Source organism: Scyliorhinus canicula, chromosome 7 (assembly GCF_902713615.1).
Source record: "Scyliorhinus canicula chromosome 7, sScyCan1.1, whole genome shotgun sequence".
NCBI classification, from domain to species: Eukaryota; Metazoa; Chordata; class Chondrichthyes; order Carcharhiniformes; family Scyliorhinidae; genus Scyliorhinus; species Scyliorhinus canicula.
In genome coordinates this window covers 180,421,976-180,449,505 of record NC_052152.1, presented here as the reverse complement: position 1 = coordinate 180,449,505, position 27,530 = coordinate 180,421,976, and the positions used below count along the sequence as shown (strand labels likewise).

Sequence of the window (27,530 nt, the reverse complement as noted above, 5' to 3'; positions counted from 1 at the left end):
GATCTCAAGGTGCTCACACGTCAGAGCCACAACATCAAACAGAACGCTGATGGACTCCTCCACCCTTCACTCTAGACTGCCTCTCGCACTTCTACCTGATTTTCCGCTGTCTGTTGCATTTCCAGCATGGTAATGGTGGCTGTTTCCAGCAACCCATCATCTGACTTAGACCCTGTTCTCCAGTTGTCTTATAAATGCCAGAGACTTGGGCTGTCACTGCGTTCGACTGTTGCGGAGAAGAGTTAGCGAGGTATTCCCCAGAATCTGACCCTGAGCTTAATTTAGATTCAGGACCCAGCGGGGTGTGTATGTCTCTGTGCTGGTGGAAGGTGCAGGTGAATGCAGTGTCCAGTCTCCATCTGATGCATCCTCCGCTGAGGTGGCCTGGGACTTACGGTAGTTCTGGGGGTCTGCTGATGCCTGTAAGAGAGAGAAGATAGATTTAGGTCATAAACAGATAGAAAACAACATTGCATGTCACTCACTGTCACTATCAGAATATGATTAACTCATGGGCGGCTCATCCTTACTGCCTTGCTGAGAGAGGCCAAACTCACCTTCCCCACAGGAGCGATCTTTGTCTTCACCTGCCAGCTCAGCAGCATTCACTTCAAAGTGGGACAGCTCCTGGACATTTGCCATCCCTCCTCCCATCTGGGGTATCACCCTCCGGTAGTGGATGAGTTGGCCTGCCTGAAGATATATGGAATGGAATGGGATGAGAAGAGCTAGAGGGGAGATTGGGAAGCATGTGTGCCCGATGAGTGTGCGAAGACCTCACCAGTAAAGGCTGAGAATGGAGTTTCTGCAGCATGATAGATGAGATGCTGGTTACATTTTCCATGAGACATCAGTGCTGATGTCTCCCCTGCTAATATTGTGTGAGATCCCTGAGCAGTGTAACCCTGTGAGTGCATAGCTTTATTAGAGTGCAAGATTGGAGTGACGGTTGACATACTCTGGTGGAGCAGGTGGGGGTCATTCTTCCTCTTTCTGCACTGGATGGTCTTTCTGGGGAAGGTGCCTGACAAGCTGACCTCCTTTGCAGCTGTCTCCTTGGCTGGCACGATGAGGCTTCCTGAAGCCTTCCCTCAGGTAGAGGGATTCTGGCAGACTCCACAGATAAGGGCCTCAAGGAATCATTGCTGAACTGGGTGCAGCTTTTTTCTGTGGTGAAGCCAGAACAAGAAATTTCCTGCACATTGCTGGCCTGCTGAGAGTAACAGGTGTTTGTTTGTATGATCCCCAGACCTTCAACCCCGTTAGGTAACGCCAGGGTGGACGAATCACTGCCCGCCCACCATGTGATCTGGAGAGCTACTCGCCGATGCATAATTAATGAGCTTCTGAGAGTGAAGTCCGGTGCAATTTCCCACCACGCCGCCCAACGGGAAGCACACCGCGAAACTCCCCCCACCATCACACTTAATCTCAAGAAGGGAAAACCTTCCTGCAGCTAAAGTGAAACTGGCATGGCTGTATTTTACCTTATCCTCCCTCCCTCCCTTCTTAAATCGCGGAAAGGCATTTTCCATTTTCTAATTCAACGGCCTATTTCTTGTATCTACAGAGCTTTCAAAAGGATTAAAGTAAAATACTGCGGATGCTAGATATCGGAAATAAAAAGAGAAAATGCGCAATAAACTCAACAGCTCTGGCAGCATCTGTGGAGAGAAACAGAGTTAACGGCTCAAAATGTCTGGCCATTGACGCGGCATGGTCTTCTGGTTCCGCTGTTGGCACCTCCCCCCCCCCCCCCCCCCCCCCCCCCACTGTGTGTTTTGCGGCAGCGAAAGATACATTCATTGGGAAACCCGGTTGACAACAGAAGATCTCACCCCCCCCCTACACCTTTTATTACTCAAATATTAAATACAGTAAGTTTTACCCCTTAAATTATAAGGTATTTTTGTTTGTCCTCTTCCTCTGCTCTGGAAACAGGGGCGGAATTCTCCGACCCCCCGCAGGGTCAGGGGATCGCCCGGGGCTGGCGTAAATCCCGACCCCGCTGTGGCCGGAATTCTCCGCCACCCGGGAATCGGCAGGAGCGGGAATCGCGCCCTGCCGATCGGCAGGCCCCCCGCGGCGATTCTCCGGCCCGCGATGGGCCAAAGTCCCGCCGCTGTCAGGCCTCTACCGCCGACGTGGTTTAAACCACCTCTGTGCCGACGGGAGCAGGCGGCACAAGAGTGCCCCGGGGTCCTGGGGAGGGGGGGCGCGGGCCGATCGAACCCCGGGGGGTGCCCCCACGGTGGCCTGGCCCGCGATTGGGCCCCACCGATCGGTGGGCGGGCCTGTGCCGTGGGGGCACTCTTTTTCTTCCGCCGCCACCACGGCCTCCACCATGGTGGAGACGGAAGAGACCCCCTCCACCGTGCATGGGCCGCTGATGCTCCGGCACATGCGCGGACTCATGCCGACCGGCGAAGGCCTTTCTGCCAAAGACCAAAGACAATTGGCGCCAGACGGCGGAGTGGGAGCCACCCGGCGCGGGCCTAGCCCCTAAAAGTGCGGAGAATTCTGCACCTTTGGGGAGGCCCGACGCCGGAGTGGTTGGCACCACTCTGCTACGCCGGGACCCCCCCCGCCCTGCCGGGTAGGGGAGAATTTTGCCCCAGATGTGTAGGGTTGAAGTTTCACCTTCGAGGGGGAAAACTCAAGTTAGGAAATCTCCTGACTCAACAGATCTGACTCCATGGAAAATACTACAGCACGCAAAATCTTTGCTCCTGGGCTTAGGGGAAGAAGGTGCTGGGAACTGGGGCATGACCAAGTTGGGTCTGCCACCTTTAGAGGTGGCCAACGAGGTATACTGAGGTGGACTGGTTTGAAGTTTCAATTCTCTGAGACTTCAACCCAGTGTATGAAAGGCTGTTGGGCTCTCTGATCCTCAACACTTATGCCATCTCCCTGCTCCCTCATAACAATAATAATCTTTATTATTGTCAGAAGTCCTCCTGTGCCTCCTCCATTCCACCTCATACCACCATGTTACCTCCGTGCCTCCTCATATCCCCATGCCATCTCCATAACCACTTGCCCAATATCCACTATGGGTAGATCTCAGTATCCATGTGGAGAGTGCAAAATAAACTTCCATGAATATAAGAACGTTCTCACTCACTTGATATTTCAAATAACACTCATTGACGAAAGCATTCATAAATTTTAAATTCCTCTCGAGTGGTCAATCTGTTGCAAAACAAATTTTTATTCACTAACCATATCAAAGACAGCTATCCCTCTCTTAGTTTTTGAAAACTCTTAATGAAAATGTGAACTCACCCCCCCAAACCCACACATCTGCCCCATTCTGTGAGATAAGTGGTTGTTGGGCATTTGAATCTTGAGCAAGCATTCATAATGGGCTCAGCTGCAACATCACTCCTTGGGAAATGTCAACAGTGAGGTCTATTGAAATTGTAGGACAATTGCAGCTTAATTAGGATTTATAAGGTACAATAAATGGCCTGTTCATGCACTCCAGCAACGGGTGTCTGATTCACTAACATCAGCAGTCAGTTATTTTTTCCATTATTAAAGAGCTTGGAATTTAATAACTACAGATCATGACACTTAAGCAGATGTTATCCGCCCTTTCACAAGCATTTAGAACTTCTCCGTATAGCTGTGACTCCCACACTGTTGGTTTCAGGCCCCTTGAACAGCATAAATGGATCTGTTTGACCTCAGTACTAATTTCAAAAGACCCTGCTGAGCTTGGATTTCTTGACAATTTGATTCATGTCCTTCTCTCTTGCTGGAAATATGGTATCTGGGGTGGCAGTTCCACATATGGGTTTCACCCGCCCAATGCGGCAAAAATCTAGCCCAAGGTTTTTAACATGTCTGCCATTTCCTGATTATCCATCACTTATATCTGTCTTTGTTGGATTCACATTCTTCTGCGCCATTCTCATACATAGAACGTACAGTGTAGAAGAAGGAGGCCATTCGGCCCACTGAGTCTGCACCAACACTTAAGCCCTCACCTCCACCCTATCCCCGCAACCCAATAACCCCTCCTAACATTTTTGGACACTAAGGGCAATTTAGCACGGTTAATCCACCTAACCTGCACATCTTTGGACTGTGAGAGGATACCGGAGCACCCGGAGGAAACCCACGCAGACACGGGGAGAACGTGCAGACTCCGCACAGACAGTGACCCAGTGGGAATCGAACCTGGGACCCTGGCGCTGTGAAGCCACAGTGTGATCCACTTGTGCTACCGTGCTGCCCGTTCTCGCTATTTTTATAAAAACTTTCACTTTCTTTCAATGCTTTCTTGCACCTCATTACTTTTTGTATCCTGTTATTGCTTTTTATCGCTCTACGTCAATTGTTTCTCTGTTTTTCTTTGTATCAATTCATAGACTGGTTGCTTGATGATATATTGCACCATAATGAGATAATCCATTGGTCCATGGTCAGCACATTATAAATGCACATACTGGTGGGTAATGATACAATGACCCTGTCAGCAGTCATTCAACAACGGTTTATGTGCAGAAATAACAGGAAAAATAAAATAAAAATCATCTAGAAGAAGCTACAAATTCAGGAACTTTATACCACAACTTGGAGATCTGAAAACAAGTTCCTTTCTTAACTGAGGTTCATCTTCAACTTTGGCTGGTCATCTGTGCTGTCTGACCATCATTGGCACTGATGGGATCAGTGAAGGTGTTGTGACATGGATCAGACAATCCCATTCTTGAGAGAATGAAGGATAGTGTGAATAAATGGAATCAACATTTGTAGGAAGGGAAGAAAGTAATAAGGGATAATCATAAAATACGTGCCGTCAAATCTTTGATAGGTAGGACTTTCAGAATTATAAATGTTTTGGTTTGGCCTTACTTGAAGACAAATAAATAATTCCTACCATATAAACCCTTTCTTGCAGGGTTTACAATAGAAAGATCATTGCATGGGCTTCCTCCAATCACCAAATCAAACGGACCCCACTCATGAATCTGAAATGAAAAGGCACAGTCGATTCCATATAAGATACCTGTCAAATTAACTTTAACTTTCTTCTTAAAATATGGAAATGGTAAATTCAGCACCATTCATTTTCTACCATTACAGGCCTTACTGTATGCAGTTATAGTTTGTGCTGTGAACGCACCCCTCCTCCTCCCCTCCACAATTACACATGACGGGAGGAATCTACCGGCTGTCCATGGCAGCAGGATATTCTGGTCCCACCGACGGCGCAAAGGGTTTCCCGGCGACGACGGGTATAGTCAATGAGAAATCCCGCTGACAACGGCGGGAGCAGAAAATTCTGCTGGCATGTTGCCCTCACCACCAAAAAACACATGGCGGGTTGCTCGGTAAATCTCACCCGTCATTTATGCACAACTATAAAATGGTACCCCAACAGAGGCAGGTAAAGTATCTAATTTTGCAACTGCATTATCGGCTCTGCTATTCCATCTCCTGGTGTCCCAATAATGCCGTTTAATTCTCTTACGTTTTGCTTACTAATGTTCCTGACGTCATGCATATATGTGATTTTTCCTTCATGCCGGACAGTTCCTACTGCGATAGAGTCTTCACATATTTCCGACGCAACGTAACGTTCCACTTTAAATCCCAGATCCCGTAAAACCAAGTACCCTGCAGAAAAAAAGGGAAACACCAATTAGCTGATTTTAGGGACAGCAACTGAGGATACCACTAAGAAGGGTGATGTTATTAGCAGCCATGATGCATTAGTTAAACAGCAGGGTACGGCAGTAGAGCTGGGATTTTCCAGCTCCCCCCATGGCAACAATCACCATGGCGGAAGGAAAATTTGACAATCCAGCCAACTCCATTGACTTTAGGTGGGAATTTCCTGTCCACTGATGGGAAGGACTTTTAAAATATTAATTCTTGAGATATGCTGGTTAAAAACAGCTTTATTGCCCATTCCTAGATGCCTGGGAAAGTGATAGATTACCTTTTTGAACTGCTTCAGTCCATGTGAGTGAAGGTACACCTATAAATCTGATGGAAATGGGGTTCAAGGGCTTTGACCCAATCATGCAGAAGCAGAACTGTAAATACCAAAGATAAGATGGTGGGTGACTTGGTGGCAAGTTAGAAGTGCTTGTACTCCTCTGTGCCTGCTGCACTTAGAAGTCAGTAAGCCTTATTTACAATACAAGGAGGAGAAGGTTGGGACAGAATTCGGTGCTTGTGAGAAAGAGAAGAAAATTCAGAGGGGCACTGACTACAGTGGTATTGGTAACTTACAAATACTGAAGAGAGAATGTGATAGGGAGAGAAAGTGGAAACGGGATGAATGAAAGATTTTCAATCTGCATGCAAGATTCTCCTTGTATCTTGCTTAGGATCTCTGTGGCAAAGCTGTTAGCTAAAAGCGTCTCCAAAGATAAGGGAGCATCATCCAAGTCAAAGTTAGACCAGTGCTTCAAGGAGATAAGAGCTGTTGAAGGGGAAGAAAAACTTTGTAATTAAGCAGGGGACCAAGTGGTCAAACTGATGATTGTGGATCCACTGTCAGTTTAAGGGCAGCACGGTAGCACAGTGGGTAGCACTGTTGCTTCACAGCTCCAGGGGCCCAGGTTTGATTCCCAGCTTGGGTCACTGTCTGTGTGGAGTCTGCACATTCTCCCCCTGTCTGCGTGGTTTCCTCCGGGTGCTCCGGTTTCCTTCCACAAGTGCCAAAAAACGTGCAGGTTAGGTAATTTGAACATTCTGAATTCTCACTCTGTGTACCCGCACAGATGCCGGGATATGGTGACTAGGGGCTTTTCATAGTAACTTCATTGCATTGTTAATGTAAGCCTACTTGTGACAATAAAAGATTATTATTATCATATTATTGTTATTACTGTCCATGCTGAAAGCGAAAATTACCTTCCAAAAATCTTGTAGACAGCCTTAACATTGAAGGAGGCATGAGAGCTCATGACATTCGAAGAGATAGCAAGGCTACAAATGCTGATGAATTAATAAGAACTAAAGGTTGTTGTAGAAGGATAAGTTAGAAGGATAACTACTGGGGACAAGAGGAGCAAGAGAAAATTTCCAAGGAGAAAACAAGTTGAACTGGGAAAAAGAGAAATTCGGGAATTTCAGTTGATGGGGATGCATGGAAGATGGATCTCCTCCTGGAAACTTGAAATTAGGCACTTTTAGCCCCAACAAACGCTAAACCCAGGGAAAAAAAGCCCCCACCCCTCATTAGAACATCACCACAACAAACGAGGCATGTCAGGCAACAACCCAAGAATCCGAAAAGACAGCAGTGCCAGTAAAGGTCTGAAGAGGAAGATTGAGGCGATGGCGTACACATGAGGTGATGAGGATCCGGCCATACCCAAACAGAATGGGCCACCAGCACATAGGCTGAGCTGCCCCCAATAAATGAATGGAGGGACCTCCTAACACGGGAGCTCCAACTGCTGAAAGATGCTATTAAACTCAAGTTGATGGCGATGGTAAAAGTGGCGGTGGTGGAGGCACTGAAAAAGACGGAGTGGCGCTGGAGACACAGGTGGCGACGGTCAGAGAGCTGGAGAAGGCCGCGACTGACCAGAGTGACTGGATCGCGTCACTAGAGGTGGAGATGGCAAGGTTGTTGATGACGCAAGGGACAAGTCGAGGTCCATGAGAATCAGTTGTGCTGCCAAACCCTCCGCATTGTGGGCCTACTGGAGGGTACTGAGGGCAGGAACCCTACAGAGCATGTAACACAGATGCTGGTAAATGTGTTGGAGGGGAAAGCTTCCAGAGGCCCCAAGCATGTGGATAGAGCCCACAGGTCACTCTGGCCAAAGTCCAAGGCCAGGGAGCAGCCGTGGGCCACCATCACGAAATTGCACCTGTACCAAGACCGGGAAAAGATCCTGAACTGGGCAAGACACACATACCGTAAATGGGAGAAACACTCGATTTGGGTGTACCAGAACTTTGGGGCACACCTGGCCAAGCTCAGGGTGGAATTTAACACAGTCAAGGTGGCCCTTTACAAGAACAATGTGCAGTTTGGGAGGCTGTGACCCATCAAATGACTTTCCAGGGGAAGGAGCATTACGTCAATGCACCGGTAAAAGCAAACACATTCATGCACAAGCTCAGGCTGGGAATGCAACGACACCAGCAGTGAACCAGATCTCCAGTCTCATCGGTCAAAAAAAAGAAGAGCATTTGGACGGGACTGATCTGCCACATCTTCAACCTGACGATGAGTCTCAGAAAGGAAGGGGTGAGAGCAGTAGAACTCAAAAGGGGGTGAGGAGGGGGAAGAGAAACGCAATGGTTGTGGGAAGGTGTGGATCGATCCCAGGGAAGGGGGCCACCGCACTAGCGGGTGAGCTAGCACAGGTACGTACGAGCGAGTGGAGGCCAGTGGCATAACTCCCAACGGGGAGAGAGTGCCTGGCAGCAGGGGAGGGGGGAAGGAAAACGCTAGATGGGGGGAAAATAGAAACTGGGGGGGGGGGGGGGGGGGGGCGGACAGGCCTAGGGGGACAGTCGAGGTGGGTGGGACAGACTTACATGCTATGGGATAAGGGCTAGGGGGTGGCAATGCTGCTCAATTAGAGGACAGCATTTATAGCGACGAGCATGGTTATGGACCAAGTAGGATGGGATGTCATGTTTAGTGGTGTCCTGGAAGGGGCACCGGTAGTCCTTGTTAATGTGTACACTCCCAACAGAGATGATGTGGAATTAATGAATAATACCATGGCAGACATCCCCGACACAGTAGTCACACACTGACTCACCATGGGGGAGACATTAACTGTGTACAGGACCCCTGGACAGACTGATCAAATCCCAAATCGGGGAAATAAATAAATCAAACTTGGGAAAGGAATTGAATGTTTTCATGGAACAGATTGGGCATGGACCTACGGGACGGGATTCTCCGCCGAACCCCCCGCCAAGTCGGAGAATCGCCGGGGGGCGGCGTGACTCCCTCCCCCGCCAGCTGTGGAATTCTCCGGCGCCGGAAATTTAGCGGGGGCGAGAATCGCGCCGTGCCGTTCGGTGGCCGCTCGCAGCAGCCCCCCCTGGCGATTCTCCGGCCCGCGATGGGCCTAAGTCCCGTTCATTCTATGCAGGTCCCGTAAATTGGACTAGGTCCCCTACTGGTGGGACCTGGCGGCGCAGGCGGGCTCCGGGGTCCTGGGGAGGGGGGCGATCTGGCCCCGGGGGTGCCCCCACGATGGTTTGGCCCGCGATCGGGGCCCACCGATCCGCGGGCGGGCCTGTGCCGTGGGGGCACTCTTTTCCTATGCACCAGCCGTGTAGGCCTCTGCGGTGGCCAGTGCGAAGATGAACCTCCCCGCGCATGCGCGGTGATGACGTCAGCAGCCGCTGACGCTCCCGCGCCGGCCGGCGGAGTCCCTTCGGCACTGGCTGGCGCGGCGCCAAAGGCTTTCCACGCCGGCCGGCGGGACGCAAACCACTCCGCCGCCGGCCTAGCCCCTGAAGGTGCGGAGTATTCCGGGTACGAGAGAATCCCGCCCATAGATGTTTACACATCCAGGGGAAAAGGAGTTATCCTCGGATCAATTTTTTCGTAGTGGGGAATGCGGTGCTTCCAAGGATAGTAGGAGTGGAGTACTCAGCAATCATAATGATAGTAGCCATGCTCTGGACGTGGTACCAAATGAGGCAACACGTTGGCCTAACCGACATGTCCACAATGCCCCCATTTGCAACAACCACAAGTTTACTCCCGCAATCAAGATGTGAAAACACAATAAAAACTTTTTTTTAAAAAGAAATTTAAAATAATCACAGTACAGAATATAATGGGAATGAAGGAATTATAACATTAGGATCAGAGATCAGAGGATTCTGGAATAAGAGGATTCATCAGACCATGCGTGGATAAAGTGTGACGTTGCTCATAATGGTGGAAACAATGGAGAATATGGAGATTGGTATTAAAGAAGAAAAGTCAACCAAGACAGGTGATTTTCTTTTTAACAGAGCTAGCAACTAGACGAGGAGAAGGGTAGAAAGGAGTATTGTTGGAAGTTATGAGAGAACAGTTTGAGAGGAACTTGGGGAGCATCTACTGGAGGCACAGCAATATTGATTTTGGCAGTACAAATAGTGGGAGAGCCAAGATAAAATTAGCTTAGGATCTTTCAAGTCAATTGCGTTGCTAGGTTGCTAGTAGATAACTACTGACAGTAGTTTTAATAAGACCCTGGCAAAGCATAATTGATTGAACCAGATGCAGGTAGAATGTAACTAGTATTCTTCTCAACAGAAAACAACCATGCTTTACTGGATTTTTATTTCTCACCATTTTTCTTAACCCTTCATACAGCTGTGGTCTTTTTGTTAAGTGATGGTTCTATAGTGTTTTTTGGTGCTTTACGAAGTAACCATTTTCGTCTGAACCTTGACAATAAATAAGCTCATCCTCTCTGAGTGGCAGTGGTATCTAAGACCAGCTTATTTGTGTCCACATAAATGCACTTACAACAGGACTCATTCAATAATAATCAGAAACAAGAACTGACTTATTTCCCCCTCTTTAATTTAGGAGCTGAGGAACATTTACAGCCAAGCACCCACTGACCTGAGATCACAGATTCGGGCTGTTCTTATTCACAATAATCATAAACATTGGCTGTTTTGAATTAGGGAACTACATCAAAATTTACAGAAAGCACCAAATTGAGGAGGTACAGCAAATTGAGACAGAGAGTGAAAGACTGCCAAGGGACATTGATAAGCAATCAGAATATGCAAATGTATCCAATGGTGTTCAATGTAGAGAAATTAAAAGTAATGTCATCAGCCAAATCCTCAGTGGGTATCCTCTGTCCACGAGGAGCCAACTCCATGGCGGCTGTGGACTCTCAAATGTGCCGGGGATCTGAGTTCGGTTCAGGACATATGGATTGTATACATAGATACATAGAACATACAGTGCAGAAGGAGGCCATTCGGCCCATCGAGTCTGCACCGACCCACCTAAGCCCTCACAGTGCTAACCACGTATGCTACCGTGCTGTCCACACTTCACGGGAACCTAGCACACACTTGGAGGATGTGCTTTGTGTGGTTGCAGACCAGCTGAAAATCTAGGGAGTGGGAAGCTCCAGCAGTTGACGTCACAGGGATCGGAGAGCCACTTTAGTGCAGTCGATGGCACTTTGTACCTGTGGAAAACCAGAAATATGGGAGAATCCCACAGCTGTTTCATCCTGGCTAGCCCTGGTTGAAAGTGTAGTTGTGTGCCCTTGCAAAGAGAGTGTGTCCATCTCCTCTCAAAAGAAGCACTTATGTGTGGAGGCTTGCAAAATTCCCCGAAGGTCACCCATGGAGCCCTCGAAGGAGCCAGTCGCGTAAATGTTGAGGGTGGCTGTGCCTTTCAAAGCCTCAGGCAGTGGAGGCCCTCCAAGTCCCATGCCGCCAACTCCTGCAGAAGGATGCATATGTGAGCCGCCAGGTCCCTTGATAGGCAAAGTCTTCACCAACATTGGTTCTCGCTCATCTGCAGGAAGGTTAGCCACCGTCTGTACACGCTAGGTCATGGAAGGCACTTCGGAGTGATTGCTCTCTGGGTCCCTCCTGTACCAATGGAGCACGCCTTGCCACCCCTTCACCCTCAAGGTTATGCTTCTGTGTCTGAAGAGCCAGAAGAATGAAAGCCAGTTCCACAGGCCTCATCTTTCCTCGCGCTAATCACTGCAAAAGTTAAGAGTCCTTCGCTAGACACCCCCAAGCCCCACCCACCCCTCCCCCCAATCCAGGTCCTCTGCTGGGAGCTGCCGATGCACTTTGCTGGTTCACCCCCGGGGCCCTTTGTGGTCATATTCCTCCCCTCCCCCAGGCCGCTACTCTTTCTCTCTCATCCCTGCTGGTGCCCTCTCTCTCCTATGAGTCAGCGGTGCCCCAAGGCAAGCTGTGCGCTCAGCTTGTTAAAAGTTTGTAAAAATCGTCATAAAATGGGAAATTAGAAGGTCGAGTTCTCTGTCACAAGTCAATTTGAAACATAATTCAGAATACTTTCAAAGAGAATTAAACAGTTATAAGAACAAAATATCAAGAGTACAGGAGAGTAGAATGAGATTAGATTAGGTTGCTCATGTGGAGAAAAATACTTGTGCAGATTTGATTGGCAAAGAATGCGAACAGTTAGTCTGTCATTTTAAAATTCAAGTGGATTAATTTTAAATAAATGTAAAAATCCACCACGGGTTCAATCAATTAGTTAAGCTAAAGAATAATGGATACTAGGGATTGATTCCATAACAATTACTTAAATATGGGTTGTAGAACGCAAGATTCAATTGGTTTACACCCATCAACTGAACCACAAGCTTATTTTGGAGTCTTTAAATTATTTTCTGGAATCCTGTGAAATGTTAGGACATATACTTTTTAAAGGATGGTGCAGTTCAACTTTGGTCCCTCCGTGTTTACAGGAGTTAATTACAACCTCGCTTGTGAGATTGCCACTGCAACTTGTCCGGAAATTCTGTATATCCATCTCTCCAAGGTTTCCCCCAATCCTCTATTCAGCTAGGGCAGCCAACTGGGACAAACCCGGAAAAAATTCCTAACATATGTTCAATAATAAAGAATTTGATTGATTGATTTATTGATTTGATTTATTGTCACGTGCACTGAGGTACAGTGAAAAGTGTTGTTCTGTGTACAGTCCAGACAGATCGCTCCATACATGAATAAACATAAATGCACAATGTAAAATTCCATGTTTACATATAATTATAAAGGCTTGGTATGATTCTAATTATTGTAACACAATAATTTTAGAACATTACCTGTCGCTATCCCATCAAAGAGTGACAGCACTTTGATTGGCCTTCTGTGCTCAGCAGGTACTGCTGGGTAAATTTTAGGTGGATCCTGGAATTTGAAAAAAAGAAGTTGAAACCGGTAATTTATGGTTGTTTGGATGCCACAGACTAATAAATTAACTTAGTCCTTTAGAAACAAAAATCGAACACGTTAATTACACTTCTAATTTTAGGCTGCAGATCACCTTATAGTGGAATGGAGGTGGAGGAAGAAATATGCAAACAAATTAGGGAACTGAGGAAAAATACGTAGAGTAATAAATGGGGGAATTCAACCACATTACGCTGGATTCTCCGCCCGTCGTGCCATGTTTCTGCCTCGACCCGCCGGCAGGATTCTCCGTTACGCTGGGGTTTCCCATTGTGGGGCAGCCCCAAGCCGTCTGGAAACCCAACGGGCGCTGGCAAAACGGAGCACCCCGCCGGCAGAGAATGCCGCCCATTGTATTTATTAGAAGGTGTGGGTAGAGATAGTAAGGGAATGGGGTTCCTACAATGTGCATAGGACAGCTTTCTAACCTAATACGTAAAAAGCCCAACAAGGGAGGATTCATTAATGGACCTCAGAATGGGGAATGAGCTGGAACAGATGAAGAAAAAGTTCAAGTAGGGGACATCTGGGTCACAGTCCCTACAATAGAACACACTTTACGTTGCTGACAGCGAAGGACATCAGTGTGACGAAAACAAAGTTAACAGATTAGAGAAAGGCTCATTTTGAGGGGTTGAGAATAGAACTTGAGAAAATAAAATGGGCAACTATATTGGCAAATATAAATGTAGAACAACAATCGGAACATTTAAAATGTATTCAACAGAGTGCAGGAAAAATATATTTTGCTGAAAGGAAATAACAAACTAAACACGAGTGGGACTCACTGGTTTAATTGGTTCAAAGGAAGAGGCATTCATTAAGTACACAGACATCAAAAGAGTGTATGATAAGAGAGAATACAAAAAGACTAGGAGGGAAGTCAAAAAATTAGGAAGACAAAGAGGACCTATGAAAATTATCATGGAACATCATGCAAAATAATAAAATAATTTAGAGGCACATCAATGAAAAAGAAAGCCTGCATTGGGAATAGGGCTATTAAGGAACAGACAGTATAAAACCACAGGTAACATTAGAAAGGTAAAATAAAATTTTTTTTTGTAAAACATTTTATTAAGGTATTTATAATAACTGTAAACAGTACAAATACAGATATAAACATAGTGCATAAACCATCTCCATTCCCAATAAATCCTACCTACCCGAAACAGAAAATAGCCTAACTCTCCCCCCCCCCCCCCCCCCCCCCCCCACCCACCCCCCTCACCCTTCCCCCCTTCCGCCTTTCTCAATGCGTCTGCTGACATTTAGTTTTCCCCGAAGAAGTTGACAAACGGCTGCCACCTCCGGACGAACCCTGGCATTGACACTCTTAAAGTGCAGAGAATCCCGATTCCACTGCCAACAGTAATGTCCATCACTGGATCCTGGTCGAAGCTATTGGCGGTACCACTTTGTCTTCTTTAAAAAGGCCAAGCAAAGACTTGTGGCCCGTGATTATTGCGAAATAACGTCCATAGGTGTACTGGTGAAATTGGTTGACTGCAAAGATCACAGTCAGTCCTTCCACGGTAGCACAGTAGTTAGCACAATTGTTTCACAGCTCCAGGGTCTCAGGTTGGATTCCCGGCTTGGGTCACTGTCTGTGCGAAGTCTGCACGTTCTCCCTGTGTGTACGTGGGTTTCCTCCGGGCGCTCCGGTTTCCTCCCACAGTCCAAAGATGTGCAGGTTAGGTGGATTGGCTATGATAAATTACCCCTTAGTGTCCAAAATTGCCCTTAGTGTTGGGTGGGGTTACTGGGTTATAGGGATAGGTTGGAGGTGTGGGCTCAGGTAGGGTGCTCTTTCCAAGTGCCAGTGCAGACTCGATGGGCCGAATGGCGTCCTTCTGCACTGTAAATTCTATGATTCCTTCCTTTTCAATTTAAGTACACCGGCGCTCTGCGTCAGCCAAGGTTCTTGATACGTTGGTTATCGGCTACTCTGTCCCTTTGTCGCAACAATGTGACAACACTGTTCCGATGCCATATGGGAAGGCGTCGCACGTAAGTATCAGCGGTTTCTACAAGTTATAGTGCATCAGTAGCCTGGAAGGTAATAGATGTTGTTTCACTTTGACAAATTTCTGGTGTTTCTTTAAGAACGCATATGAAGGTGCCAGTATGGTTGCCAGGTGTGGAATACATTTTCCAGAATAGTTAACAAGTCCTCGGAATTACCTTATCTCCGTCACATTCTCTGGCGTTGAGGCTTGTTTGGTGGCTCCGACTATCTCTTCCACCAGGTGCAACTCATTCCTGTCAACCCGGTATCCCAGGGCCGGGATTCTCCGAGCCTTCGTGCCAAAATCACGCTCGGTGCGGGGCGGAGAATGGGGCATCAGACCCGCGATCTGGTCCGGTTCCGGGAAGCGAACCTCCGGCGACTGGAGAATCGGTGACAGTCGCGCGCACGCGGTCAACATGGCGCCGGTTGGGGGCCCCTTGTAAGAGGGCCCCGCAGCGATTCTCTGTGGTCGACCAGCCGAGTTCCCGCTGTCATGGTTGACGTATTGTTCCACCCGGCGGGAGCTCAGCGTCGTGGCTGCGGTGGTCATCCTGGTGGGGGGCAGGGGGGGGATCAGTCTCCACAACGGACAGGCCCTGATCGGGGGCCACCAATCGGCGGGCGAACGTGATCTGGGCGGGGCCTACCTTCTTCCGCACCAACCCGCTGTGTGGTTCCACCATGTCACACTGGGCCGGCGCGGAAGCGGCCGCCGCACGCACGTGCGGACCCGCGGCTGGAAGTGCAGGGCCGTGTATCGGCAGCCGGGGCTGTGTGGAGCACTCCGGCGCCGTGCTGGCCCCCTGTGGGCCACAAAATCGCTGGGCCAAGAGGCCCATTGACGTCGGCGTGAAAAACTCCGTTTTGCGTCAGCGTCAACACTTAGCCATCATTTTGAAGAATCTCGGCCCTGGTATATTAGTTCTTTTGAGAGACAAGACACACTTGCCTCTTGTCCAGGAACCAACAGAACAGGACTACAGCAGTTCAAGGCAGCAGCTCACCACCATCTTCTCAAGAGCAATAAGAAATGAACAATATTGCTGGTCTTGCCAGTGAAACCTACATTCCACAAATTAATTAATTCTCCAAGGCTTCTTCAACAAGACCGCCCAAATTTGTAACTTCTATCACCCAGGAGGTGCATGGCAAATCCACTATTTCCAGGAATCCCTTCCAAGTTGCATACCACCCTGATTGGAACCATACGGGGCAGGATTCCTCCCAGCCGTGCGTTTCTCAGTAGCGGGAGGGACCGTGCCATTCGCTCGTGGTTGGATTTTCTTCTGCGGAATTCCCATTGAAGTCACCTCATGCCAACAGGAAATCCGTGGGCGGGGGTGCGCTGCAGGCGGGACCAGAGAATCGCGCCGCCAGCGAACGGCCGGAGAATTCTGGCCATGACCTTTCCTTCATCATAGATCATAGAATTTACAGTGCAGAAGGAAGCCATTCGGCCCATCGAGTCTGCACCAGCTCTTGGAAAGAGCACCCGACCCAAGGTCCACACCTCCCCCCTATCCCCATAACCCAGTAACCCCACCCAACACTAAGGGCAATTTTGAACACTAAGGGCAATTTAGCATGGCCAATCCACCTAACCTGCACATCTTTGGACTGTGGGAGGAAACCGGAGCACCTGGAGGAAACCCACGCACACACGGGGAGAATGTGCAGACGCCGCACAGACAGTGACCCAAGCCGGGAATCGAACCTGGGACCCAGGAGCTGTGAAGCACTTGTGCTATCCACAATGCTACTGTGCTGCCCACTCATCACTGGGTCAAAGTCCAGGAACCAACAGCACATGAGTACAGCGGTTCAAGAAGGCAGCTCACCACCATCTTCTCAAGGGCAATAAGAAATGAGCAATATTGCTGGTCTTGCCAGTGAAACCTATATTCCACAAATTAATTTTAAAAAGCTGTGTTACTTACATATTCCTGACCATTGTCACTGGCAAAAAATTCTTGGAGTTTCATCGTCCAGTCTCTACGCCTTCTCAGCACTCCATAGCTTTCATTCGGAAGGCACATATAACATCTCCAAGGGTCTTGTACTTTGGCTTCTTCAGATGCACCTGGACCCACTAGAATATCTATGCAGTCCACACAAAAACATCTACAAACAGAACAGGAAACCTCTGATCAATGTTACAATGATATTTTGACAATATTATTATTTTAAAAATCCAGGTATCATTGGGCGCAATTCTACCAGCCCCACGCGGGCCGGAGAATCGCCGCAGCCGTGCGATTCTCCGAGGTGTGGAGAATCGGCGCCATTTGCGCCAGCCCGTTCGGCGCGGCGCCAGTTGTAATAGGCTGGGCCCCCCCGGGCCTACTTTGTTGCACATCCGGCCCCAGAACCCCCACGCCATGTTGCGTTGGGGCCAGTATGTTCCGTAAAGCCACCGCACATGCACGGGTCGGCGCCGCACCCAGTACACGCCAGGAAGTGAGGCTGGAGCGGCGTGAACCGCTCCAGTGCCGTGCTGGCCCCCTTGTGGGGGCCAGAATCGCTAGGGCCCGCGCCCGTTTCGCGCCATCGTGAGACGTGACGCCGTTCATGAGGCACGGACATTCTGTCCCGCGATTGGAGAATTGCGCCCATTATACCTGAGATTACCTGATATGTGCAAATGCACATCACTGAATGCTCAGTGAAGAAAACTGAAATTAACTTGAGTTTTCTCAAGGAATGGTTTTAAGTTGGAGTTCAATCAGTCACTTGGGACCTTTCCTGAGTTGCTCAAGAACATTTCTTAAAGGCGACATCTTCCATCAAGCTGTCCCATTTCAAGCTCCTGAACAAGTAAGCCCCATGTGGGTGTAAAGAGCCAAGAAAGAAAAATATCTCATAACCTGGCCTGTACTGAACACCATCAGACACCTATTAAAATATTCTCTTTATAAATTTCACAATTGTTTCACTGGAAAGATGAGTTGTGATGGGGTGGGAATGTAATTTGACTCCTTAAAAAAAAAACTAATACTTGGTTTCTGGTATCTGGGACAAAACTCAACAACAGACCTTTGCTAGGGACTTTGTTTACCTGGGCATGCTGCATTCTATTTTTAGAATTTATGACGACTCTTTTCGTGAAAATTTATATAATTCACATTTGCATGTAATTCACAACTATTTGCTGCAGAAGGTGAAATATGTCCTGGAAATGGTAAGCTCTTAACAAAGAATGATGTAGGACAAGGGAACCCGTTAAGACTGAACCTTCTCCTTATCACTTAGGACTGAGAAAATTGGCCAGTGAAATATTTTCACTTCAGGAGGAGTAGTCTCTCAGCAAACCAATTCCATTGGCATGAAAAGTAAAGAGATGTTGAGCTGAGTGATTCTGCAAACAATAGGTTACAGTCAAGGCTGGGCAAGTGAAGGTGAGTCACTTTCCTTTGTGGGGAGTGAGAACTAAAGGATGAGTCACATGTTACTGTGTACATTCCTATTCAAACTGGGTGAGGTTTTGGAGATGGTTTGTGGGAACACCAGGGCTGAAAGAAAATGTGTAGTGTGAATGGCAGGGTCATAAAGAGTTAAGAATGTTCTTCACATTAGTCAGAAAGGCACAAATTCTAAATACACAGCTGCTGATTGAAAAGGTAAAGCCAGAACAACTTACAGTTATTGAGCACCTTAATCAGAGTGAGACATTGCAAGGGTGGAACCTTGTGCCCTCCCCTATGTTACGTTTGGTGGCAGTGGAACATTTAATCAGGTGGGAGAGTGGTAGATCGGGACCACACCAGCTTCCCGCCTCCGACTCGATTATCACAAAATTGTTATGATCAGAATAATAATCTTTATTACTGTCACAAGTAGGCTTACATTAACACTGCGATGAAATTACTGTGAAAATCCCCCAGAAGACTCACTGACAGCCACCCACTGAGGCCCTTACATGGGTAATTAATGCTCACTTAAGGACCTCATCCCACTGCTGCAGATATTAACCCAGAATGGGCAGCACCGTCAGTCACTGAGAGTTAACCCCTGCCTTTGTTGCTGACCATCCCGGACTCCACCCCGCGTGACTATCTTCCTGCAAACCCCCTTCCCGCCATCACTCAACTGTGCCTCCTTGATCCAAGGAGCCTCGGACTGGTGTCAGGATGGCAGATGCTGCTGCCTCCTTGGTGGCACTGCTGTGTACAGAAGACCTGCCAGCCTTTGATTGATCACCAGCTCTCCACCTCAGGATTTTTCACCTCTGAGATCTTCAATTTCAGAGGAAGGCCCACTGCTGGTCTTAGATCATAGAATCCCGACTATGCAGGAGGCTCTTCAGCCCATTGTGTCTGCACTGACCCTCTGAAAGAACACCCTGCCTTGGCCCAGTCCCCCGCCCTATCCCCGTAACCTACCTAATCTGCACACTTTGGGCACTAAGGGGAAATCTAGCATGGCCAATCCACCTAACCAGCATATCTCTGGATTGGGGGAGGAAGTGCCACCTCCACACAGACAATCACCCAAGGCTGGAATTGAATCCGGGTCAATGGCATTGTGAGGCAGCAGTTCTAACCACTGAGCCATCGTGCAGCCCCTGTGGGGGATGTGGCAGACTTTGCCAAAAAGAGACGATGATGCAAAGGTCTTGCCAGCTCGAGAGCAGGATAATATAAAGACAGGTGACCAAAAGCAGAGACAAATAGGAGTGGTTTGAGGAGCACATTCAGGAGGAAAAAGAGTTTGAGAGGTTTAGGGAGGGAATTCGGGAGCTTAGAATGTAGATGGCTGAAGGCAGAATTACCAATGGTGCAGCAAAGAAAATTGGGGTGTGTAAGAGGCCACAATTTGAGACGTGGAGGGAACTCAAGAGAGTTGTAGCTCTGATGGATGTTACAGAATTAGGGAGGGGAAAGGCCATGGAGGGATTTCAAAACAAGGGTTAGAATTTTACAATCAAAGTATTGCCAGACCAGGTCAGCAAGCACAAGGGGTGTTGGGTAAATGGAACCTAGTGCAAGTTAGGATACAACAGTATCAAGTTTGGATCAGCTCATGTTTACAGCGTTTGCAGGTGACCTAAATGAGAAGATATAGCATTTGAACTGGTTAATGTATGGAGTTTCAGTTTAGGCAGCGGAGTAATAGCTGATTCAAAGTTTACAAATTTCAGTAAATAGCTTAAAATGTCAACCATATTATATGTGTCGACCCCATATTGAAGGTGGATCGCGGTACTCCACAGCCCCGACTGTGGGGCAACTGGCAGAGAGGAAAAGATTACAAGTGGAATTTGACCTGCTCTCCATCGGGAAAGCAATGAACTAACTCCGCCCTCCACGGGGGATCTTTCATGAGCATGGAGACAAGGCCAGCTGCCCGCCACCAGCTGAGGAAGCAGGGAGCCACGTGGAAAACAGCGCAGGTGAAAGGCAGAAACAGCAAGCTAGTCACAGTGCCAGATAAGACTAATGAAGTCTTCGCGACTTTCTACTGGAGGGGAACTTGAAGATGAAACGGTTCCTCGACGGACTGGACATACCAGTCATGGGGGAGGAAAGGAGGCAGGGCCTGGAAGCACCACTAGAACTGGGGGAAGTCATGGAGAGCATGCAGTCGTAGAAGGCACTGGTGGACTCCTATAAAATATTTGCGTTAGCGCGAAATGTTCAATGACTTGCTGTCGAGAGTGACCCTGCCACTCATGCTGGCACAGCCCTTGACATCACTGATCTCCAAAAAGGATAAGGACCCGACAGAGTGTGGGTCGCTGGTTTCGCACACGGCTAAATCGCTGGCTTTTAAAGCAGACCAAGGCAGGCCAGCAGCACACTTCAATTCCCGTACCAGCCTCCCCAAACAGGCACCGGAATGTGGCGACTAGGGGCTTTTCACAGTGACTTCATTTGAAGCTACTTGTGGCAATAAGCGATTTTCATTTCATTTCATTCATTTTCATAAAGACTCATCTCACTCCTAAACACGAAGGCTAAAGTTCTGGCGAAGGCCCTGGCGAGGTGACTGGAGAGTTGCATGCCGGAGGTAGTTGTGGAGGACCAGACAGACTTTGTCAAGGGCATACAACAGCAAACATCAGTCGCCTGCTGAACATGGTCATGACCCCACCCGGGGAAGACACCAGAAGTGATCATCTCCCTGGACGCAGAAAAGGCCTTCAACAGGATCGAATGGAGGTACCTAATAGTTTGGGTTTGAGCCAGGGTTCACCCCATGTGTGAAACTACTGTACAGTGCTCCCATGACGAGCGCACGGACAAACACCACCAGCTCTGAATACTTCCAGCTGACCACGATCTTCATCATGGCCCCCATCTGCAAGAAGCACAAATTCATTCCCGCGATCATGGACCTCTCCTTTAAAAGGTGGAGGCACAGGGCAAGGATGCCCACTGTCTCTGCTGTTATTTGCCCTGGCAAACAAGGCACTGGCTATTGCTCTCAGATCAGCGAAGGGGTGTAGAGGCATTCAGAAGGGGACAGAGAGCATAGAGTCTCACTCTACGCGGATGACCTGCTCCTCTACCTCTCGAACCCCCTATCCAGCATGGGGGGAAATAATGGAACTCCTCAGGGAGTTTGAGCCTTCTTAGGTTACAAACTGAACAAGAGCAAAACTTCCCCATGAACCCGCGGGGGGTGAAGCGGGTGGGGAGCAGAGCTGAAAAAGTCACTGTTCAAGCTGGCCCAAACCAAATTCTGCTACCTAGGGTCCCAAATAGCCCAGGACTGGATACGGATCCACAAATGGGGCCTGGTGGAGGAGGTAAAAAGGGACCTACGGAGGTGGGGCTCGCTTCCACTCTCCCTGGTGGGTAGAGTACAGACGATTGAGATGAATGTACTGCCCAGGTTCCTTTTGCTGTCAGATTCCTCCCAATCTTCAACCACAAGGCCTTCTTCAGCAAAGTTGACAAATAAATCATGGCGTTTTTGTGGCGGGGGAATAACCAGAGGATCAGGAAAAATGTGTTACAAAGAAGGAGGAATATGGTGGGCCTGGCCTTCCCCACCCTCTTATCCTACTACTGGGTACCTACCACAGAAAGAGTGCGAGGGTGGGTTAAGGAGTCGGGAGTGGAATGGGTCAAATTGGGGGAGAATTTCTGCACGGGAACATCCCTCCGTGCACTGGCCACTGCCCCACTCCCATTCCCGCCAGCCAGATACTCAAGAAGCCCAGTGGTAGTGGCCACGGTGAGATTATGGGACCAACTGCGACACCACTTTGGTCTGACCGCGATGTGCATCATGGCCCCAATCTGCAAGAACCACAAATTTATCGCCACGATCATGGACGCCTCCTTTAAAAGGTGGAGACAGGACAAAGAGGTACTGATGGTAGAGGATCTATACGTGGATGGCAGAGTAGCGACCCTGGGGGATCTCACGGACGAGCTCCAACTCCAGAAAGGGAAAGAACTATGGTACATGCAAGTCATAAACTTCCTCCGAAACGAGACAGTGATGTTCCCCCATCTAAGAGGACACTCCCTATTGGACAGATTCTTGACTGCAAGCGAACTAGGGGACGGTAACTGTGCTGATGAGTACGGATGGCTACTAGAGGAGGTACGTTCACCTCTTGATGAGACACGGGAGAAGTGGGAGGAAGAGGTGGGCATAGAGATAGGGGGAGGACTCTGGATCAAAGCATTGCACAGGGTGAACTCAACCTCCTCATGCACAGGGCTGAGCCTAACACAAATAAAGGTGGTGCACAGAATGCACCTAACCAGAACACGAATGAGCAGGTTCTTCCCGGAGGAGGAAGACAAATGTGAATGGTGCCAGGGAGGCCCAACCAACCGTATCCACATGTTCTGGTCCTCTCCCAGAGTTTCTCGGTTACTGGACAGGCTTCTTCGAGGCTATGTCCAAGGTTGTGGGGCAAGGGTGGAACCATGTCCGCTACTGGCGGTCTTCGGGGTATCAGAGCTGCCTGAGCTCTTTATGGGAAGACAGGCAGATGCCCTAACCTTCGCCTCCCAGATCAACCACCAAAGACCCCTGCTCAGCTGGTGATCGGCAGCATCACCCAAGATGGCAGACTGGCTGTCCGATCTGGCACAGTTTCTCAAATTGGAGAAAATAAAATTCAGCATTCGGGGATCAGAAGAAGGCTACCCAACATGTGGAGGCCATTCACCAGCCTGTTCCAAGGCCTGTTCATGACCAGCAACCGGTTTTGGGGGGCGGGGGGGGGGGGGGGGGGGGGGGGGGGGGGGGGGGGGGAGAGAACAAATCGGACAATGGAAGAAAGACAGGAAAGGGGGGAGGCAATTGGTGAGGCGGGAGGGGTGATGGAAGACGTCAGAAGAAACACAGGGCAAGCAGGAAAGGGGAACTGGAAAAGATACCAGCTTCACCACCTGGCTTTCTGGTATATAACACCATTCCATTCCCTCCCACCTACCCAAGCGTCTGATTTTACCCCCCCCAACCCTGCACAAAAAAGACATTTTTGGATGTGTTAAGTCGAAATGTGAATTTCCCATATATTAATTTGGAAAGTGGGCTTGAGAATGGAGCTATGCATACAAACGCCGAAAAGGATAATTGCACTGTTGACTTAAATTAAACATTATTTTCTGAGTTGAAAATTGGGAATCAGAGGAAAAGTAAATACAAAACTTGAGTTATGATAATGTTACCAAGTATAGATTCTGTTGATGCTGTTCAAGTTATTGTCTTTATATATGACGTGCGATTGTGAACTAAGAAAACTGAACTAATATGATGTAGTAATATGTGTGGTTAAATATTTGTCATGTTAAGTTTGTGTAAAGTGGATGCAATATCAGTGTGAAGGAACCTTCATGATTATGAAGATTTATTTATTTCAATGGGGGTGGTGTTTGGAAAACAACGGTAGTTTTTAGGGAATTATATCTGTATTGGTAAACATTAGAAATAAGGTAAAGTTTTAAGTGGGTTTAATTTAATATTTCTGTAGAAGGGTAAAACTGGTAGTTAGACTCATGCTGGACAAAGGGATTGGTTCAGTTCCAACTGTGCTTCCATTGTGCTTAGAGAGGGTTATGACGTGAAGAGTAAATAAAATAGCAGAAGCATGTGAGCATCACATAGCGACTGGAGGCTCTTTTAGGTAGAAAGGCTTTTGAGTTTAGATTTTTGCTGAATGTGTTTACAGTTAGAGACAGGCACATCCCTCAACCCTTCCAGAAGAAAGAGTGGACTGGAAAAAGGAGCTGCAAAGAGGCAGACTTCCCAACGAATCAGATATAGCCTGGAAAACTAGCGAATCGGGACAGAAAAAGTCTTAAGACTGAAGTTAAGAGAAAAGAGAATAAAGTACTGTTCAGAGAAGAATTCAAGGGCAAGCAGATGAAGACAGTTGCAGTAATCAGAATTAAAGTGGGAAAGCAGACATCAGAGGTAAATCAAAAGTTTCATACCATCTTTACTAGAACATGGGATCAATAGTTACAGCAATTGTGAACAGTTTGTACAACAGTCAAGTCAAAGAAAGGCAGAAGGGAGAGTCGTAAAACCTAGATACCGGATTTGTTGTTAAAAGTGGACAGAAGCTTTGTTTGAAAAAGTAATTTGGAAAACATGGACTATATTTCGAAATGCAAACCACTGGTGGAAAGCATGGAAGAGTTTCGAAATTCTCATGTGACAATCATCTGGGGAAATTTGTGGAGAAATTTGAAGACATTCATTTGGGTTCAGATTGTAGAGTATATTTGACCACAGCCAATCTATGTGCTAAAAGGGGCGTTGTGCTCCTGAGATCTTTGTATCTTGAGATGTACTTTGTAATCCATGTTAATCTTAAACTCTGTGTGTATTAGTTAAACTAAGGGAGGGGGGGGGGGGGGGGGGGGGGGAGTTTTGTAGCATGATCCAACCTTTCATGCTTAATAATATTTTTTTTGTTGTTAAAATTAATTAGTGGTCCTGTGACCCTGTTCCTTCACATTTTCAGAAGGAAAGTAATAAGTTACGGTCTTTTGAGCCAGGGTCCTGCTCATCCAGTTACAACATCAACTGAGATTGTAACATATTGTACACCATTTCATAGAATTATAGATTATCATAGAATTTACAGTGCAGAAGGAGGCTATTCGGCCCATCGAGTCTGCACCGGCTCTTGGAAAGAGCACCCTACCCAAGGTCAACACCTCTACCCTATCCCCATAACCCAGTAACCCCACCCAACACTAAGGGCAATTTTGGACACTAAGGGCAATTTATCATGGCCAATCCACCTAACCTGCACATCTTTGTGACTTTGTTCAAGTGTCTTATGCAAATAATCCAGTGATTGGTATAAAACCTATGTAACACCTTGGTAGAGGAGCTATTGACGCTGTATTCTGTAACAAAAGCAGAATTTATGTGGCTGCATGGAATATATTTCAGCAGTCATTGGGATGGCTAAAGGGGTTTTTGTCATGATCTCTGGGTTTCACTAGGGCTGAAAAGAAGTGCACTCCAGAGTGTAGGGACCGTGTAACCAAAAAGGCCTTTGATACTGACCCTAAAAAAAATCTAATATTAAAAACTCAAATATTGTGATACTGATAATATTTTATAAACCACAGTTTCTGAGTTCATACAGCTACTGTACCTGCAGCAGTTTGCATTCCCACATAGCAACACTTCTCGCCCACCACAGCACACAGTGCAGTAGGATTGGTAACCATCGTCATCATACATGTATGATGTCTCCAGGTAGATATCCTGCAACATATCAACAAATAATTACTTCACAAAGGACTATACACACACAAAATGCCAACTACTTTCATAGTGAATGTAGAGTTTAAGCTGCCAACTGTAATCATCCTGTACTGTAAAGCACATTTGTGCACAAAGGAAGCAATGATATTGCCTGTCTGTTGGAGAAGCTGTATTACCTGAGATATTGGACAAGCAGTCTGATAATACCTGCACTGGGTAGATTGAGAGAGCTAGAACGAGGCATTGTGAACATACATGTGCAAGCTTATCCCATGTGTGCAGGTGATGTTGCCAAGAGGAAAAGGAGGAGGCGAGAGGATAAGACCCTTGAGAAACTCTGGAAATAGGAGTGTGAATGCATGGAAGGCTACAATTAGATAGCTGAAGGACAGCCAAGCCAGATCAAACTCACTGAGGAAAATGGTATGATTGATCAATTCAAAGACTATTGAGATATTGAAAAGGATAAAGAAGGATAATCTTAGGAAGGCCATGAAGAATCCACACCAAGTTTGTTGAAACAAAACTTAATTTATTTTACAGCTGCTATTATATACAGCTCCAGTAGTTTCCTACTGAATCTTCTCTAGTCAGTGCCTTACTGGCCGACTCTATACATAGCCAGACATTGTTAGAGGTCTCCCACCCCCTTATCGGGGGAGCTCGTGTTATGCAAGATCCACAAGGTAGTTAAGCAACCCTACCATGTAAGACATGTCCGGGTTATAACAGATAATAACCACAGTCACAATGTCATCTGTGACATTGGTTAGCACTGTTTCAATGCTGTGATAGGGACAGAGACTTGATAAGAGAGCTTTGCAACCTTACCAAATCACCTATAAAACACAAAAATCATCATCCTATGTTATGGGACATTTGTTACAACACATACATCAGATATTTTTGTCTCTTAAGGAATGTGCCATAATGGCAATGATAAGTAAACTTATAAAGATTTCACTAAAGCAAAAAATGGTACATGCTCAAAACAGTCTTGCCTCTTTGAGCTTTCCAACAAAGCAGCTAGTAAAACAGTGTATAGGCAAGAGTACAGCAACGTGAGGGCAATTTCTAAGCTGGTTAACAGAGGAACGGTATTGGTGAAGATAGTGTGATCCACTATCTCCAGCAATTGACCACTATTGGCCTCCAACAAACAAACTAATTGGAAATTTCATTCACATTCACAGAACGATCATATTTGTGACTGATTGGGGGAAACCCCAGTAAAATCTATTTTACAATTTTGATGTTGTGGTGTTGTCCTTCAATACACTACATAAATTAAACATATATCACATAACTCTGACTCATACTTTCCAAGTTTGCTTGTGTTCTTGGCTCATGACCATCTGTAGTATTTGCAAGGACTCAAACGACTGACAAGTAACTAATTTAAATCACTTTTTAAAAATAAATTTAGAGTATCCAATTCATTTTTTCCAATTAAGGGGCTATTTAACGTGGCCAATCCACCTCCCCTGCACATCTTTGGGTTGTGGGGGCGAAACCCATGCAAACACGGGGCGAATGTGCAAACGCCACACGGACAGCGAGAGCCAGGTTCGAAACTGGGACCTCGGCGCCATGAGGAAGCAGTGCTAACCACTGCACCACCGTGCTGCCCTAAATTAAATAATTTATAAACAACAGGATCATTTTAACCCTACCAGCCCAACGTAAACCGGGCAGGTAGGCAGTTAACATCCCGAGGTCACTTATCTGCTCTTCTACACAGTTGGAAAGGACACCTGTCCAAAGCCAATGGGTCCCTTTCTAGCTTATGCAGTGACGACATTGAGACCCAACTGCAAATTTTACTGAGAGGCCCAAGTGGGAAACCTCAGTCAGCCTCTTACCAAGCTGCCCAGCACAAAATTGGAAGAGGACAGAAGAGACCCAAAAAATTAAC

The 27,530-nt window shown here is 47.3% G+C and overlaps 1 protein-coding gene across 6 annotated transcripts in view; it reads right to left on the bottom strand.

Moving 5' to 3' along the window:
• The window catches only part of LOC119969596 (DNA (cytosine-5)-methyltransferase 3B-like), a 307,538-nt gene that overhangs the window by 69,422 nt on the left and 210,586 nt on the right, over positions 1 to 27,530 (bottom strand). For all 6 annotated transcript variants that reach the window (XM_038803415.1, XM_038803412.1, XM_038803414.1 and 3 more), the window contains 5 exons: positions 25,503 to 25,615; positions 16,858 to 17,041; positions 12,783 to 12,867; positions 5,483 to 5,628; positions 4,889 to 4,979 (listed from right to left, as the gene is read on the bottom strand). In XM_038803415.1, coding sequence (XP_038659343.1) covers positions 4,889 to 4,979; positions 5,483 to 5,628; positions 12,783 to 12,867; positions 16,858 to 17,041; positions 25,503 to 25,615 — 619 coding nt within the window. The remainder of the gene's footprint in view (positions 1 to 4,888; positions 4,980 to 5,482; positions 5,629 to 12,782; positions 12,868 to 16,857; positions 17,042 to 25,502; positions 25,616 to 27,530) is intronic.